Source organism: Brachypodium distachyon, chromosome 2 (genome assembly GCF_000005505.3).
Source record: "Brachypodium distachyon strain Bd21 chromosome 2, Brachypodium_distachyon_v3.0, whole genome shotgun sequence".
NCBI lineage: Eukaryota > Viridiplantae > Streptophyta > Magnoliopsida > Poales > Poaceae > Brachypodium > Brachypodium distachyon.
In genome coordinates, this window is record NC_016132.3 from 34,984,321 (window position 1) to 35,002,926 (window position 18,606).

Genomic DNA, 18,606 nt, shown 5'->3' on the forward strand with positions numbered 1-18,606 from the left:
ACAAAAGAAAAAAGATATTTCACCTTACACTGAATTAAAACTGTGGGGTTAGTAGCTCAAAGGCGGAAGAAATGAAAGAAAATAAGAAATAATAGCAGATAGTAGAAAGTTAGAAACTACATCCTGTGAGACCTTCCCTCACCATACCACAGAATGTAAGTCAAAATACATCACACAGGTAAACCCACAAAAACCAAAACTATCTACACTCAAAGGCAAAAATACATCACAAAAAGCAAAAGCAGCTAACAAAAAGCAGGAGGAACATTCGGAATGGACGGTGCTGCTGAATCCGGTCTAATGATGTACAGAAGAACTCGTGTGTTACAAATGCTCATCAATTAAGGGCCATTAGGGAAGATGATTGGCTGGTGGATGCCATGCCCTGGTGGATCTAAACAATAGGAGTAGATCAGATCACCCCCTTCATTGAAGGAACTGGATGTTCATCAGGAGCTTTCCCCACGTGCTGGCTGTTAAAAGTAAAAAAAGAAGGGAGATAATCAGTAATGCTTGACCCTGAAAACACCCAGCTTATTTCAGGCCTAATGCAGTACCAGAAAGTTCGTTCAGGACAAGTTATTCAATGTAGAAACTATTGTTACTTGCATCTTGGGTAGTTCATATCTAGCTATACCATGGTCAGGTTAACTGTTTAAGATACGTAATGTCGGAAGGGTCAATTTATCCACATGTGAAACAATTTAGATTAAGTAAGCTGTAAATTTCTAGAGATTATTGCTCAAGTCATTTCCTTACATTCCTCGACTAAGAAAGTCACTAAAGAGATTAGTGAATATGTACAGTGGTTATTAACTTGTTATACTCCCTCCGATCCATATTAATTGTCGAAATATTACATGTATCTAGACGCTTTTTAGGCATAGATACATCCATATTTGGACGAATTTGAGACAATTAATATGGATCGGAGGGAGTACCTTCTATGAAGTTTCCATAAGCCCATGGTTTATTCAAGAGCTAGCTGGTTGGATAGCTAAAGTAGTATTAGTAGTTGACATGAATAGTCCCTTCTTGATCTAAAACTGATTGAAGAATATCCTCAGTTACATCATTATCCCACTCTATTGTAGTATCATATGTGCAACTTTAGACGTGCAGCTATTATATATTACTAAAACATAGCTGGATGATTGGACTACGGAAGAATTTGCAGAACCAGCAAAACACAGCAGATCTCGTGAGCTTCGAGAATTCACACTTCGATATCAACTAATGGCTACTGGACTGCATCAGACATTATTGTCAAAATTTATTTCATTATGTAAAGCATGGTTTCTATTTTTCGAAAAATCTAGTCAATGAAATGCCAAAGCATTCTATCTCTACTGGTTCAACTTGTAGTACATAAAAGAATATATGAATCCCATTCAAGCTAGCTCATTTACCTTATTTGGAATTAATCTCCTTACACGTGGTGTGTCTCTTTCCATTGGCTTCAAGATTTGAAATGAACACAATAGGTTTTCATCTATGCTCAACAGAGCACCTACATTATCGAATTCCCCACAATATTTTGGAGCTGAGAAGATTGTCACTAATCTCCGCTGGGCGAAGAACTTGTAACCATCTTCTACCACCTAGGTACATGCAATAATTGCGAGGTAAAGCTCGAGAATGACAATAATCGAGAAAACAACAAATATGACTAATCTTTCACGCACCTGATGTGCTCAGCATATAAGGTCAAGATCGTTCTTCTCCAAAAAAACTGTACAAGCATATCCACGCCAAACGTACATGAAACCCCTTTGTCAGTCTCCCCCCACCTTCTCCATCGGGACTAGGATCAGACCAAAGCAAATCACAGAGGAGACCATAATCAGGAATCTCAGCTGGTCTCTCAATATCCTTTATTTTGTCCAGATCATTCAGTTCAGGTGACAGGCCACCATGCATGCACAGTATCTTGTCGTCAATGAGTGCTGCAATAGGCAGGCAGTTGAAATAATCAGAGAATATCTTACACTGTCGTACATTGAACCTCCTCTTGCATTCATCATAGAAACCATAAACTCTGTTGATTTTTGCATAACAGGAAAACCTTGTCCAGGGTACCTTATTTTGTATGCCAGCAGCAAGCATATAGTTCCAAACTCTGTTTGCCTCTATCTACGTGGTCTCTGAGGAATACAAAAGTTGAAGTTGGAGGATAACCACCCAAATCACACAACCTCAAAAGATCAACAAACTGACCATGGATATCGCCTGCAAGGCATCATCTAACTTGTAAGACTACACTTTTTGTAAAACGCGTAAGAAAGTTATAGTGAACAATGAAAATAAAAAAAGAGCTATTCATGTCTGTGCCTAAAGAACTCTTTATCGCCAAATGGTACCTCACAGACAGGGCACTCACAATGCTTCTTAGCAGATAATGTGTAGAATCTTGAGTTAGGCAGGCTGTACATGTCAGTATTTCGTATCAACATAATTGTTTCAAATTTACTCAAATCCAGATGCAAAAGTCATTGATGAATGTTAGGATAGAATTTGGTAGGTGAACCTAAGAAGCCAGGAGAAGCGATGGTTATGAGTTGCCAGTAACAGAATGATTGATGTGTGTTTTTTTAGATGATGGAAGCTTTATTACCTCCTGCCTCTGCATTCAGAATGCATACAGCCTAAAGTCGTACATTATTCTCAACAATTGAAAAAAAAAATGACCACATCCACAAGTGTGACAGGCCACACGGAGAACCGATCTACAAACTAAGAAGTCTAGAGCTAGTAACAGAATGATTGATGTGTGGCTTCATAAATCCCAATAATAATGATTATCCTACCAAGATTATCGCAAAAAACCAAGATTATCCTCTGGTAATTCTCCAATAATAAGCTCATATTAGCTGTTCGGTTGAAAGAAGGAATTAGCCAGGGAAGGAGTATTATGTCGTGTCCAGTGAAAGTAAGTACGATCTAGGCCATATCTTGTTTGTTCGCCAGCTGCTTGTTTTGTGTGGTGTATTCTACACGAAAATATTCATTGGGAGGCAGTATGTCCTCTGGAAGTTTGCACTGTTCGCTGACTTGGACTGGCAGGAGTGCATACAAACAGATTTATGAATTTCTTCAATCTGTGAGGCTGTGGGCTACATGCTGGTCATTGCAGAATTGTTGAAATAAAATGACAGTTGATGATACATTAGTAAAGTACAATGTAGTAATTCTGTATCAAATTCTGGGTATCATGCTTCATGCAGCAGTGCTATGTGTGTGTGTGTGTGTGGCGTGGATGGAGTATCCCCACCTGAATATATTACTCCCTCCGTTCCATAATTCTTGTCAAAATATTACATGTATCTAGACGTTTTTTAGGAATAGATACATCCATTTTTTGGCAAATTTGAGACAAGAATTATGGAACGGAGGTAGTACTTCAAAAGAGGAAAGGCTTGCGGTGGATACCTACGCACCCAGAGACGAGTAAGGGCGTAGCAAGGGTTATGAATTACGATAGAGGATAGATAATCATGCCACAAGCCGACGGCTATCTTTAAATCATTGTTCTTCAATCTAAAGGACCATAGAGTTATATCATCAGGTAACAAATGAATAGCCTGATTGATCGGGATGTCTAGGTTAGTAGGTTATCGAAAAACTTTGCATTTCTTGACTTCCAAATCCTCCAAAAAAATACTAAGAGCACTGAGGGTCAGGAGGCCGACGGCAGGTTTGATGTTGAAGCGATGTTGATTGGTTATCCTATCATTTCAGTTTGGTACAGTTTTGTGCATGACGCTGCTTACTGGACACGAGAGGTGGTACCTTCTCTCTGTAAACCTTGTTTTTTAGGTAAGTCTGAGCAGCCCTGAACCCTTTGGTCTAAAATGTTACTTCCTCCGTCTCATATTAAGTGACTTTCTATTACATGTATATTGACGTTTTTTAGACATAGATACATCCATATTTGAACAAATTTGAGTCACTTAATATGGGATGGAGGGAGTATTTAGCTATGAGCACAATTGCAGAGGAGATTTCTAGAACAAACAAAGTAGAGACTAATTAAACCAGCATCCCGTCTAGACCCAATGTAGAACAAAGAATGGCGTTATAACTCACGAAATCACGAACTCCTGCAAACAACACGGATGTTGAAAACTGACTAGACCACGCATCCCCATCGAAAAACAATCATACATCATCTCACTAACACAGCCAATCCCATCAGAAATTTATGATAAAACCACATGCCTTCAATCAAAACAAATCGCCCGGCAGCCAAAATGAAAACATTTACCACTAAGCAGTAATGCCTATATAACGCCCAAGAGGGGAGAAAATAATAATCAGGCAATATCATTATGGTACAATACTAAAATTTCACCAAACAATACTACCCACGTCACCACAGAATTACCACCAAAACTACGTGCTATTGGACTAGAATATACTATGTTCTATTCAATAAAATCACGGCAGATCTTGACGGGGGCGTGGATGCGTACGAGGTTGTGTTTGGAGAGGAGCACCCGCTTGGTGTCGACGCGGAGCTGCTGGATCTCCGCCTCCGCCAGCGGCACCTGCCGCCCGCCGCGGTCGGACCCTCCATGGCCGCGTCCCCTCTGGGGTGGGGTGTGGCCGTGTGTGGGGAGGCAGGCACTGAGGTCTCTTGCTGGGTTGGGCTCAGTTTTTCTGGCGTCACCGCACCCGACTTGGGAAGTAAAACACTCGACCCGCATGTTTTGTTTTTTTTGTGAAATAAACAACCGCTGCGTATTTGGAAGGGAAACGAGGTAGAAACCGAAATACAGAAAAGGGCTCCTTCGGTCACAAGGGTCCTGCTAATTGCTGTAAAAAAAAAAGAGTCCTGCTAATTCTCTTCCAACAATTCGAAACATGATGGTGTGTGCTACGCATCTCGGGTTTAAACAGTAGTGGGAAGTTCAGTTACGGAGTACCAAATCTGTGTCCGTCCAACCAAAAGGGCATATTAGGGTTCGGTTGACCAAGTTTTTGACCATAAATTATTTCATGAATATGTAACTAATGTGATCAAAATCAAAATCATAATTATAAGCAAAAATCCTTGAGTAGGAATATAATGGATATGAAACTATCTCATATAATTATATATTTAATAGAGTAATTTGTGGTCAAAGTATTGGTCAAAAGAAAAACTAATACGTTCCTTATTGTTGGACGGAGGTAGTACTTAAGAATTAAACATTGGAGATGCCCTAACGGTCAGAACTAGATTGCTCTGCGCCCAGTCTCTGTTGGATGTATGGAAAGCCAAACTTACTTTGACAATGCAAACTTTCTTCTGGCAATATCATCTTAATGCTATTTTGGCAGAAGATATTTTGGTAACAATGAGTTGGCCTGGTTTTCCCTTGCGTATGTTTCGTGGGCAACATGAGACTGCGCAAGGTAAGCTTTTTACTTGTAAATCGGCCATGTGGTTCGGGGGGTTGTAGGGTGTTTTTCGACAGTGATAGAATTCATATGCTGTTGTGTCAGTATTATGTTGCGAGGTGTATGTGATTCGGTGCACACTCTAAGGGCTCATTTGGTTGTCCTAAATTCCTACGGGATCGCGGCCTAATCCCTGGTTGAAAAATCCACGGGCCAATACTGCCCTGGCTAGCTGGACTGTGCGTTTGGTAACCCACCCGACCGGGGTATTTCGGCCCGACGCGTGACTTTCCCCGGGAAGCGATCCACGTCTCACGACGTCGGGGAGAAAACCCCCGCCTGGCGCTCTGTCTCTCGCACGAGCCCATCACTTCCTTCTGCCGTCTTCCTCCTACGATCTTTTCCACGAGCGGCAACGGCGGCGGCCTCGTCTTCTCCCTCCCGCGAGCAGCGACGCCGGCGGCCTCCGCCTTCTCCCCTCCGCGAGCAGCAACGCCGGCAGCTCCCTCGCTTTATCTCTCCCGCGAGCAGCAGCGCCTGCTTCTTCGTCAAGAATCTAACCAATTCGATCTCATAATCTCCTTTTGATTTTGTTACACGCGGTGGATTCCGCGAGATCTAGGAGATGAACAGCGTTAGGGAAATCTCACCAACCCTTTGGTTCCAAACGGTAAGACAGGGACATCAGGGGAAATCCCCCTCCAGCGACGGGGATCCCGTGCGCACCAAAAAATCCCCTCGAGGGGTCAGTTTCTCTGGTTTTATTATCCCGTGCAACTAAATTAGCCCTTACATGTATGGATGGTGGAGATTAAATTTCGACCGTAAAGGGTCATATGGACCATTACATATGTAACCGACGGATCGTTTCGCCTGCCTCCCTCGCGCGAGCACACTCCCGCACAGGCGCACCCACGTGGCAGCAGCGCAAAGCCCAGCACAGATGCACAACGGCCTACGGGAGTACTTCTTCGGTCCCATAATATGAGGCATGCACGCACCCTGGATCGTCAAGCTAACTAAATAAAAATTAAATAATAAAAAGTTTATATCATTAGAAAGTTCTTTCGATAACAAATTTAATATTTTTTGTTAAAAAACATACATATCTAATTAATCAAATTGATGATTTAGGGATGCGTGCACACCTCATTATGGGATGGAGGGAGCAGCTAGCAGGCAGCAGCAACGCAAGCTCAGATGGCAGCAACGCAACCAATTGATTCAAAGTTTGACTTTGATTTCCAGCGTGCGCGTGTCACATCAGTCCATTAGAAGGACAAAACTCCCTAAAAAAAGTTAAAAGAATAAATTAGAATCGTGGATCTTTTGTCCACCTACCGAACAAGCCAACTTGGGATAAATTTAGCGCCGACAGAAATTAAAAAATATTCATTATTCATTATGGGTTCATTATATTACTGCTGGTTTCCATCTCATCTCACTAAAAAGTCATCAATTCCATCTCATTTCATCCCTCCTTATTGTCCCAAGCGGCTGGCTACGCGATGGGCGCGTACCTTTTATTTAGTATATCCATAATGCACCTTTTAGGTAAATTGATGTGGTCCCGCAATTCCAAAAAAAGCAAATATTGCTATCTTCAGCATGTGGGCACGCTCCTTCCCAATAAGCTGGTTCAGGTCCTATTTGTTTAGACTTCTGTTTCAGCTTTTGGTGCTTCTAACTCTCTAAAAAACACTTTTTCCGTTTACACATGAACCTGATAAGCACGTTCGGAGGTACTTCCTGCAGCTTCTGGAGGGAAGCACTTCCTGACGTGCTTCTCAGTTTCATGTGTAAACGAGAAAAGTGCTTTTTAGAATGCTAGAATCAGCAAAAGTTGAAGCAGTAGCCTAAACAAATAGGGCCTCAGCACGCAACCTTTTCTTGGGCACGCAGCCACGTTCCTTCTCAGCATGCAGATGTTTTTTTTTCATACGGTGAGCTGGTTAAGCACGCAACTTTTTTTTTCCATTTCTCTCAAGGAACACATCTTTTTCGTTCTACTTATCTCCATTACAAGCATCAATCCCAATATCCCATCATAGAGAAGCAACTACACAGAAGTTACGGTTACTAAAGAGCTGATATCCAAAAGTTACTTTGTCTAGGTAAAAAAATGTCAAACCCTCACGAGAGTTACAACCAAGTGCAGCTAGCAAGTATATTTACATGAACTATTTTAGATCCAACAAAAGTAGTAGCTCGTATCCAAACAAAATAACGGATCAGATCTTCCGAAAAATCATGAAACTAACTCTACAGATAAAAAAATTTAACTACTTCTGCTGCACTCATGAAAGTAACTTTTAACATAAAAACTATATCTATTGACCCCCATAAAAGTAACTCTTAACCTGAAATTACATCCAGAGGAACTGTAAAGTAACTCTTAACTGGGAACTACATCCAGTGGAAAATAACTTTACCTGAAATTTTCATCCGACCAAGTTTAGACAAACATTGAGAATTTGAGATAGCTTACATCTGGCTCTTCTTCTCCTCGCCAATGGCGACCACAACATCGTCTAGGCCACAGCCAGCATAGAGTGTTCAAAAACCCAACGGCCAGCACGTGGTCAAGCCCCTTCTTGAGGGCCCGTCAATGGATCCCCTCGCCGTGCCGATGAAGCCGGAGTCGTGCGCACGCGTTCATGACGTGTGGGTAGGACCGTAGGTGAAGCTGTCGGGCGCGAGGCCCCGGCACGGCATTTCGTCGAGTAGCGCGAGTGCACAATCGTGGGAGCCGTGGAACGCGCAGCCGCAGATCATGGCATTGTAGAGGGCGACGTCGTCTCGGGGAAAGGAGGAGAAGAGCAGGTTAGGTGCGCGCCATGTCGCCGGCCTCGGTTGTGCGGCGGACGAGGAGCGCCAGCAGGTCAGACGCGAGGAGGAGGAGGAGGAGGAGGTGAGGTGGAGGAGGCCATAGATCTGGTTGAACTGTCGGCTAGTGTAGCTCTTCTTGAGGAGCGTCGGGAGGCGGAATTCCATGAGTCTCATGGCTGAATGAGCGCTTGAGCAGATGCTGCCTTCTCGTGGCTTGCGGCGAGGCAATGTTAAAGTCCTCCGGTGGGAGGCATTCGCAGCCATGGTGGAAGAGGGAGGCGGCAGTGACGGCGGAGGAGGGAAATGGAGGCAACGGCCCGACGTGAAGGCTGGTGGCAGTGCGTGCGGCGGTGGAGGCCCGACGTGAATGCATGCTTGGGGCGACGTGTGCAGTGTGGGGCATGGGAGGTGATGGAAAGAGGGATTCCGGGAGGAGAGAAAGAGACAAGAAGGTAAACAACCTGGCAACTTATAATGTTAAAGACAACTCGGCAATTAATTCAAACATAAAAATCATTGATAAGCAACTTGGCAACTAGCTACGATCAAATTAACCGATAATTAGTAGTAACAACATGTCAAACGGGTCGCTACTCGCTAGGGGTAAAAAGAAAATTTTGACAAATTGACACACATTTATTTGGATTTTACCCCAAATGCACACTTTTGTTTGCCTGACTAACAAAACAACACTATAAAATTTTAGATCAAGGCCCACATGTCAAAAAATTCCTGGTCGAAAATACCCTCACCTCCGTCCTCTCGATCCGATCCATTATTTTCTTCGGTCGCTACAGGGAAGAGAACCGAGAGAGACCATGAGAGGAATTGGGCAGAAAGCAAGGCCGCTGTCCTTGCTCTGCACTGCCACGGCCGTGGCCGCGCATGCTCTCCGTCGACATCGAGCTTGGCGCCGCCGCGCCGCGCTGCTGAAATATATATGCACCACCCAGCTGAGCGTTGACGTCAGCACCCGGACCCGACCCGTCCCATCTATGAGCAAATGGGGAATCAGGAATGTGGTGCCCTTGCCAACAAAGAAGCTACTCCCTCGTACCCGTATTATTTGTCTGAAATTTGTCTAAATATGGATGTATGTACGATGAGGGCATCCCTAATCTTTTGTCATCTTTGCCTAATGATGATTTTGCTGTTCAAGATAAACCCAATGATCTACGCATTGGACCAATTACACGAGCACGTGCAAAGTTACTAGAACAACAGGTGAACTCACTCCTAATTGCACCTAATGTTTATATTGATGAGAATTTTATACTACCTAAGTCTTTGTATATTTGTGTAATCAGGTTTGAGACTGAGGCAACCGTGGAGCGTGGAGGAGAGGAGGCCGCGTGTGAAGATCATCATGTGCTGTTATCCAACATCAAGATATGCGCGAGAGAGGAGAGGGAGGCAGGCGCACCACAAATGAAGATGGAGGATACAAAACGCTAGAAGAGCAACTTATGTGCAAGGGGCAGCCAACGACAAAAATGACTATCCACCACAAGTTGAGTACGAGTATGAGGCGCACTAGGACAGCCTATGACGAGCCCGACACGTCTAAGGGGCGCTCGGACCTGCGAGTCCTTGTTTATGCCAAGTCCTATTTGGATTGGTTGTATGAGTTTGAGTCGAACTTAGTTTGAATCTGAGTCTGAGTTCGTTTGTGTGTTTGGGCTGCCCCTCGCCTATATATACAAGGGGTACGCCTAGTGTTAGGGTTAGACAACGTTTTAGCTTATTCTGGACCTTTTGTTGAATTGTTCCGGGCATTCATCTGAAAGTATATAATTTATCTTTATTTCGATCAGAAATTTTACCTACACCATATTCGTTTCGATAGGGTGTTTTATCTACTGAAAGTTCGAGCGTAATCTGTCATTCCGTTGGGAATTGGAATATTGCGAAACCGCTTGTGGTCGGCGGACTACTGCGCAAGTGTGTGGTGTTATGAATTTCCATTGGGTTGCAAGTTCGTCGTGCGGCGACGGGTGAACAGCCGGAAGATTTGTAAAATCATACAAGTTATTCTCGTTGCTCTCTGAAAAGATCGGGTCATCCCTTATCAATGTATGTTTAAAAAACGTTTAGATACATGTAATATTTCGACAATTAACGTGCTTCGGACAGATTACTGCAATAGAAGAGTTTGTGCTGCCTCCGAAATCCGAAAGTAGCTCAGCTACAAGGTTTTCTCTAGTGGACGAAAAAAAGCCGTCGACGGACGCTGCGCAGAGAAACCATCACGGAGTTGGAGCGGCCCATGTGTCGCCAACACCCATATCTCGGTCGACGTGTTGTGGCTGAACAACACGCTGCAGTGGCTTCTGCTGCTTCACGTCCTGGACCGGACCGGTCGGTTCTCGCCAGAAGTCTAGTGGCACGCCAGCTGGGCCTGACAATTTGGCTCCGGCAGTAAGGAAACATGGGATTTCACAGGAAAATGCTAAAGTGAGTAATTAGTGTCACATGGAAATTCTCTTAAATGAAGTGAGTAGATTGTGTCAAAAATAATAATAATGAAAAGTAGCATTCATTCCCCAAAGCATCGAAGCAACGGTGAAGATGTCGAACTGCACTAACTATTACCTCTCCCGAGCTATTTGTGTAATATCATCCCAGCACCTGCTTTTTGATAAAATATTTAATAAAATTCAGATAGTAGCATTTTCATTTGTACATTATCTCCATGTACTTTGACACAATATTTAATAAATTATCGCAGTAGCCCGAAAAAAAAAATCATACGACCAAAATCAGCGATGAAGGACAAGGACCCATTTTGCCTGCCCATGTACCGGTACAGAACAACCTGCTTCCCCTTGACTACATCCGCATTTGCATATTCGCGAGCAAGAAATCGACTTCTTAGGGCCCCTTTGATTTGATTGAAAGGAATTCCAAATGATTTTGGGAGGATTTCGAATTCTCAGGAATTTTTCCTACGTGGTTCGATTGATTCAAAAGAATTACAAACCATATGAAATTTTTCTTACGATTCATTTATACTAGGTTTTGTAGGAAAAATTCCATCCAATCCAATCTCATCGTAAGAATCCTATGTTTTTTCTGTGCACAATCAAACATCATCTAATTCCTGTAGTATTAAAGACGACATGCCACTTTGATCGTGTATTTTTCATATTTCTGCGTTTTAAAAATCCTGTGAATCAAAGAGGCCCTATACTTGGAAAACAAAAATCCAAAAACATAGCCTTAGGAAGAAGCGTTGGGACGCTGCAATCGAGGGGCTGGCTTGGCATGTGTCCATGCACGCCACATGAAATGCATGATTATCAACGTCATCATTTGTTGCACCGGAGACAAGGAGGAGAGCAAGGCGAGTCGTAGCCACTCATTAGGTCCAATTATTGCAGAGGAGAAACTAATTTGCATGGAGTCGCTGGATACCTTCACATGATATTTGGCCAAGTTTTGTGTATCCCTTTGGCTTTTGTGATTTTAATGGCCCTTCCCTTGAGGTTTCATTCTTCTGTTTTTTCTACCAAGATTACATCCTTCTTCTGAATAAAATTTGATCACAACAAACCTAATTATTTCAAAGTCCGATTCCGTCTTTCTTTTTTCACGACAGTATAACAAGAGGCGAGGAATTTTTTCTTGCCGATGCATACGAGGAACGGAATAGGTGTTTTCAGGGAAAATATAAGTGTTTTTTTTCTCTCATCGTTCAACTATTGCGCGCGTGCCAACTTCATCTCTCATTTTCAATGCGAATTTCGTCCCTCAACTTGCAATACCTGGTTAATCTCATCCTTGGGCCGGTTTAGCATGGTCAAATCCGAATCCGGTATTGCAAGTTGAAGGACGAAATTCGTACTAGAAATAAGTTCAGGGACGGAGCTAGCATGTGCGGAACACTTATATTTTCAGAAACGGTTCATGGATCGTGCATGTTTCAACCAAAGTTCTACATTCTTGTGAGAATGATCTTGCACCCTGATCAGTTTATTTAAGTAGTGGTTACAATTAAATAATTTCGAATTTTCACCTAACCATATTTTTTCCGCCTAAGTAGAGAACTAAAAGACGATGTCAAAGTTGATGTAAAAAAACGACTCTAAATTGAGACATTAGGAGAGGCCTCGGATGCCGCGTGAGACTGGCCAGTGCTGCTATGTTATTCCCAGTACCAACCAACGGCGCTCCGGCTCAAAGAAAATAAAAATAAACCAACCGGGCGCTGTCATATTTCGAATACAACATCACATTAACCTGACTGGTGCATTGGATGTTACTAATATTGTTAAAATTAAATGTAACTAATTAGCCTTAATGACAACCAGTTCGGGCTTTATTACGAACTCCAAAAATATCCGGACCCGACAGGCTTACCCTGAGAACAGCACGCCGCCGTTTAAAAGAGCGACGTGTCCTCCATTCCGTCTACGGTCTACCTACTCCACCACCTCTATCATCGACCCCTAAATAAACCCCGGACCAAGGGCTAAACCCTCTCTCACGATCACAAATCCGCACCCACGAAATTGGGGAAAGGGGGAAGGGGATGAGAGGAGGAGGAGGAGGAGGGGAAGGCGAGACCAGAGAAGAGACATTGCCGACAATCGGAGAGGTACCCATGGAAGGATGGGGTACCGGGTACGGCCAGTAGCTCCGTGACGGAGGCGGTGGTGGCGCCCTCCGACAAGGAGCCCGAGTCTCTCCGGTTGACGGAGTCCGCGGTGGTGGCTCCCTACGAGGATGCGACTGAGCCTCTCCTGCAGGCGGAGCCTACCGCAGAGGCGGCGGCGCCCTCCGAGAAGGAGGTGGTGGCGTACTTCGAAGGCTGGAACGACTTTGCCATGGATGACAACTACAATATGACCTTCCAGGTGATGATAACCTTTGCTCTGCTTGTCATATTTTTGTGATGCAACTGTATGCGATGTACCATGTTTCGATCAACCATAAATTAGTCATCTCTAGGGATTGGAATTGATTTCTACTGTGTATGTTGGTAGTATTAGTCATCGGTTGGTCACAACTCGGTAAAGCTTGCACAAAGCTGTCTTGCTGGAGTAAACTGCAGTATTATTTATTATGTGTGGTTGCTGACCCTAGAAATTATCCAATTGATATATGTCTAAATATCCTACAGGTAAGTCCCGGCCTCCTTGAAATATATGAAAATGGACTGGCTGACTTGCTCAATAGTCCAACAGATGAGGGCGTGCTGATCAATGTAAACACCGAACCACTTCCATCTAATCTATTGTTCGTATAGACAATCATTATGTTAAGACTACCTTGATGTTTTCAATACAGGGAACTGTCAACCAAGAACTGGAAGCTGATTGTAATGCACACGATGTATATCAAATTGAGTAGTTCCAAATTTTATTCAGCTTCCATAAAAGAATTTAGAAATGACATGTTCACAGATTATTTTGTTTTTGAACATGCATTTGAGTACCTCCTTGTTTAATGCAGATTCCAGATGAGATTGCAATCAAAACTCCTTGTTTAAATGGTCATGAGAGCGAGGCTTTTGTGGAGGCTCGTCGTGATGGCGCTTCGCCGGCTCGGATCCTGGTGTTGACCTCCTCTTCTTCCGTGGCGGATGTGATTGATTTTGGTGGGATCCCGGACGTCGAGGCTGCGGGGGTTCGGTCTAGTGCGCGGCTTCGTGCCCAACCTGATCGGGACGACACCCAGATGGCGCGTGCTACTCGTCGTGCTCAGGGCCGCAAGGAGCTTCTGGCTTCAGGTACTGATTTATTTAGCTTCTGGCTTCAGGTACTGATTTATTTTCTGAATTTTCTTTTGCTTCTTTACCTGATTCAACTATTATTGCGCATGCTAATAGTATTGGGTCTCACTTGGTTCGTCTGATCAGTCCGTCTCCGAGTCAGTTAATCTTCTAAAAGATGTGGAAATAGAGAGGGCTGTTACTTTACTTCGTAGGAATGTGGGTGAGACGGATAGGGAATCTGAGAATTTGCATAGTTTAGTTGTCTCAAAAATTTCCGATCTCTGTACTGATATAGATGATTTTGCTGGATATATCGAGGAAGATCATGCGGATCGTCGTGTGAAAGTCACACGAACTCGACGGAAGAAAGTTTATGACATGTCCGCTGTTCGTCGTAGTTCTAGAGTAAAAAAGCCAAAGAATTTTTCTTGATGAAAGGAATTTTTTGGAACAACGAGGGCCTTCGTGACCCAGCTAAGCATCGTTTTATACAGGAGTCGGTTAGAGATTTACGGCTGGATTTTATAGCTTTATTGAAAACCGGGAGATCTAATTTCTCCAACCCTTTTTTATGCCATTTAGCTGGGGGTCTTGATTTTGCTTGGTATTGTTTACCGCCCCAGGGTAGATCAGGAGGTATTTTGGTTGGTTTTAACACTAGTTCTCTTCATGTCAATCAGGTCGATATTGGAGATTACTGTGTCAAATTTCACCTTCGCTCTAAAGAGGATGGCTTTGAGTGGATTTTGGTGCCAGTTTATGGGGTTGCGCAAGATGAGCACAAAGCCGAGTTCTTAGCCGAATTGGTTCGTATATGTGAGGCTGAAACTCTGCCTATGCTGGTTGGAGGAGACTTTAATATTATTCGTCGCCGGGAGGAAAAAAATAACGACAGTTTTAATGCTAAGTGGCCTTTTATTTTTAACGCCATCATTGAAAGTCTGGACTTGCGAGAGATTGTTCTTTCGGGCAGGCAATTTACTTGGGCTAGCAGACGCTAGGTTCCAACTTACGAGAAGTTGGACCGTGTATTTCAAGTATTGACCGGGAACAAAAGTTCCCTTTGGTGTCGGTCCGTGCGTTGACCCGCTCGGGGTCCGATCATACACCACTTTTTATTGATTCCGGCAATCAGGCTCACTTAGGAAATCGCGCTCAATTTTCTTTTGAGCTCTCTTGGTTACGTGAGGAAGGTTTTTATGACATAATTGCGGCTGAATGGGCCTCGGTGACTTCGGGTCGCACACCCATTGAGAGATGGCAGAATAAAATTAGACACTTACGCCGTTTCCTTCGTGGATGGGCTAAGAACCTAAGTGGCAAATATAAAAAGGTGCGTGACCGTCTTTTTAAAATTATCGATGACCTCGATATTAAAGCCGAATCCGTTGATCTCACCACGGCTGAACGGGCCACGTTGAGGGATGCTAATGATTTCGTATCTAAGCTACGACGGGATGAGGATTCGAAATGGGCCTAGCGGGCAAAAGTTAAATACATACAGGAGGGAGGAAGTAACACGGAATTCTTCCATCTTATTGCTAATGGGAAGCACAGAAAGAAAAAGATATTTCAACTTGAGCAGGAGGACGGGACCATCACAGGGCAGGCTAATCTTCAACTCGTCTCTGAATTTTATAAGAAATTATTTGGAGCTTTGGAATCGAATTCTTTCTCCTTGGTGGAATCCCAAGTTGATGATATACCTCAACTTTCTGCGGCAGAGAATGCCATTCTCGTGGCGGTATTCTCCGAGCAGGAAGTGCATGATGCCATCTTCCAGATGGAACATAACAAAGCGCCCGGTCCTTATGGTTTTCCTGCGGAGTTCTATCAGTTTTCCTGGAACTTTATTAAATCTGATTTGATGTCTCTCTTTGCTCAGCTTCAAACCGGCCAGCTGCCCCTGTATAAACTTAATTTTGGGATCATTATGTTGATTCCTAAGAAAGAAGATGCTGTTCAAATCCAGCAATATAGACCTATTTGTTTGCTTAACGTGAGCTTTAAATTTTTTACAAAAGTTGCTACTAATCGCATCGCAGGGATCGCTAACCAGGTGGTTAGCCCGACTCAAACATCATTTATGCCAGGACGACACATCTTAAAAGGTGTGGTTGTTCTTCATGAGACCATCCATGAGCTTCATCGGAAGAAAATGGATGGGGTGCTTTTTAAAATTGACTTTGAGAAGGCCTATGATAAAGTCAAGTGGCCGTTCCTACTACAACAAGCACTCCGCATGAAGGGATTCGACCCATCGTGGTGCAACTGGATTTCGTAATTTGTCCAGGGAGGAAGCGTGGGAGTCAAAGTTAATGATGATGTGGGTCATTCTTTTCAAACTCGCAAAGGATTGAGACAGGGCGATCCTCTGTCCCCGATCTTGTTTAATATTATTGCGGATATGTTGGCCATCCTAATTTCTCGTGCCAAGGAAGATGGTCAAGTTGGAGCTCTAGTTCCTCATCTCGTTGAGGGAGGTGTCTCTATTCTTCAGTATGCGGATGACACGATTATTTTCATGGAACACGATTTAGCGAAAACCGTTAATATGAAATTAATCTTTTGTATCTTTGAACAACTTTCTGGTCTTAAAATCAATTTCCATAAAAGCGAGATTTTTTGTTTCGGTAATGCCAAAGATGAGGTGCTTAGCTACAAGCGCATCTTTGGATGTGAATCTGGATCTCTCTCGTTTCGATATCTGGGAATTCCAATTCATTATCGCTCGCTTCTTAATAAGGAATGGAAATCTGTAGAGGATCGCATTGAGAAAAAATTGGGTTGTTGGAAAGGGAAGTTGCTGTCCTACGGTGACCGCCTAACCCTCATTAATTCATGTTGACTTCTGTGCCCATGTTTATGTTATCCTTTCTTGATTCCCGTTGGAGTTTGTAAAAGATTGGATTTTTACAGATCTCGTTTCTTTTGGCAATCAGACGAGCATAAGCGCAAGTAGAAATTGATCAAATGGAATATTATTTGTCGCCCCAAAGATCAAGGGGGCTTGGGCATTGAGCTTCTGGAGTTTAAAAATAGATGCCTCCTCAGCAAATGGTTGTTTAAGCTACTTAACGAGGAAGGTATGTGGCAAGAGATGCTATGAAATAAATACCTCCAGAATAGCACTCTTTTCCAAACGCTGGCCAAACCGACTGACTCGCAGTTTTGGAAGGGCCTCGTGCATGTTAAAGATGATTTTTTTAATTGCGGGTGTTTTATCCTTGGGGATGGGACTGGAATTCGTTTCTGGGAAGACACCTGGCTTGGCACTACACCGCGCGCCTACCAATATCCATCCCTATACCGCATTGTTCAGCATAAAAACATTTCTGTTGCCGCGGTTTTTTAGACGATTCCTTTGAATATTCGCTTCAGACGAAATCTCATTGGGGATAAATGGATAAGATGGTTGCACTTGGTCCAGCAGCTTATGACAGTTAATTTGTCGACTGAGCCCGACAAATTTGTTTGGAGTCTTCCTCCCTCGGGCGTCTTTTCTGTAAAGTCTATGTACGCGGACTTTATGGATGGGCAAATGGTTTTTCGTCGAAAATATATTTGGAAGTTAAAGATTCCCTCCAAAGTCAAAAATTTTATGTGGTTCCTAGATCGGCAGGTTATTTTAACTAAAGACAATCTTGCGAAGCGGAATTGGCAAGGGAGTTTAAAATGTTGCTTCTGTGATGCTGATGAGATCATTCAACATCTTTTTCTCTCCTGCCCTCTTGCTCGTATTATTTGGCGCATCATTTTTATTACTTTTAATCTTCCACCCCCGACATCAATTACTAATTTGTTTGGTAACTGGCTTAATGGGGTAGAGAAAAAACTTAAAGCTCATATGCGGATGGGAGTTTCGGTTTTCTGTTGGGCTATCTGGAATTGCAGGAATGATGTGGTTTTTAATCGATCCAGAGTTTACAACTTTTTGCAGGTTATCTTCAAAGCTACGCACTGGATCCGTCTTTGGGCTTTCCTGCTTCCTGTGCACCTGCGGGGACTTATGGATATTGGATGCAACCGGCTGGAGACGGTATCTCGGGATATCTTCAACCGGGCTGGCTGGCGGTGTACTAGACGCCTTCAATTATAGATTTGTCATGATTGATGTTTTTAGCTGGCTTATTTTTGTATCCACGATCGTTTGTCAGTGACTTGTAATAACACCTATTCTTTATAACTTTGCAATAAAAATGATTGTGTGCATCGATTGATGCAGAGGCCGGAGTTTCCACCCCTTTTCGGAAAAAAAAAATGGTCATGAGAGCAATGGAGGTTCAACAGCTCGTGGACAGCAAGATGATAATGAAGACAATGGCTACGAATCGCCGGTAATTCCATATTCTGTCATTTTTTTTATTCAGCTTCCATAAAAGGATTTAGAAATGACATGTTCACCAATTTTTTTTTGAACATGCATTTGAGTACCTCCTTGTTTAATGCAGATTCCAAATGAGATTACAATCGAAACCCAGAATATCAATGGTCAAGTGAGCAATGGAGGTGCAAGAGTTTGGGGACATCAAGATGATAATGAAGACAATGACAACGAATCGCCGGTAATTCCATGTTCTGTTATTTTGTTATTCAACTTCCATAAAAAGGTAGTGATATAATACTCTCGAGATAAGTGACGTGTCCTCCAATTATTTTGTTTTTAATAACATGCAGTC

The 18,606-nt window shown here is 43.2% G+C and overlaps 1 protein-coding gene and 1 long non-coding RNA gene across 2 annotated transcripts; one reads left to right on the top strand and one right to left on the bottom strand.

The window, feature by feature from the left end:
• Positions 1-72: 72 nt before the first annotated feature.
• Positions 73-4,659, bottom strand: LOC100845892. The gene is made up of 5 exons (XR_730723.3): positions 4,473-4,659; positions 2,080-2,229; positions 1,686-1,946; positions 1,410-1,601; positions 73-473 (listed from the first exon to the last, which is right to left on the bottom strand). It is a non-coding gene; the product is annotated as an uncharacterized LOC100845892 (long non-coding RNA).
• Positions 4,660-13,017: 8,358 nt separating this feature from the next.
• On the top strand, positions 13,018-18,080 carry LOC106866139. Its single transcript, XM_014898890.1, has 5 exons — positions 13,018-13,067; positions 13,334-13,417; positions 13,501-13,545; positions 13,666-13,942; positions 17,868-18,080. The coding sequence occupies exons 1-5, from the start codon at positions 13,038-13,040 to the stop codon at positions 18,008-18,010; spliced, it is 579 nt and encodes a 192-aa protein (XP_014754376.1). The 5' UTR covers positions 13,018-13,037; the 3' UTR covers positions 18,011-18,080.
• The last annotated feature ends 526 nt before the right edge of the window (positions 18,081-18,606 follow it).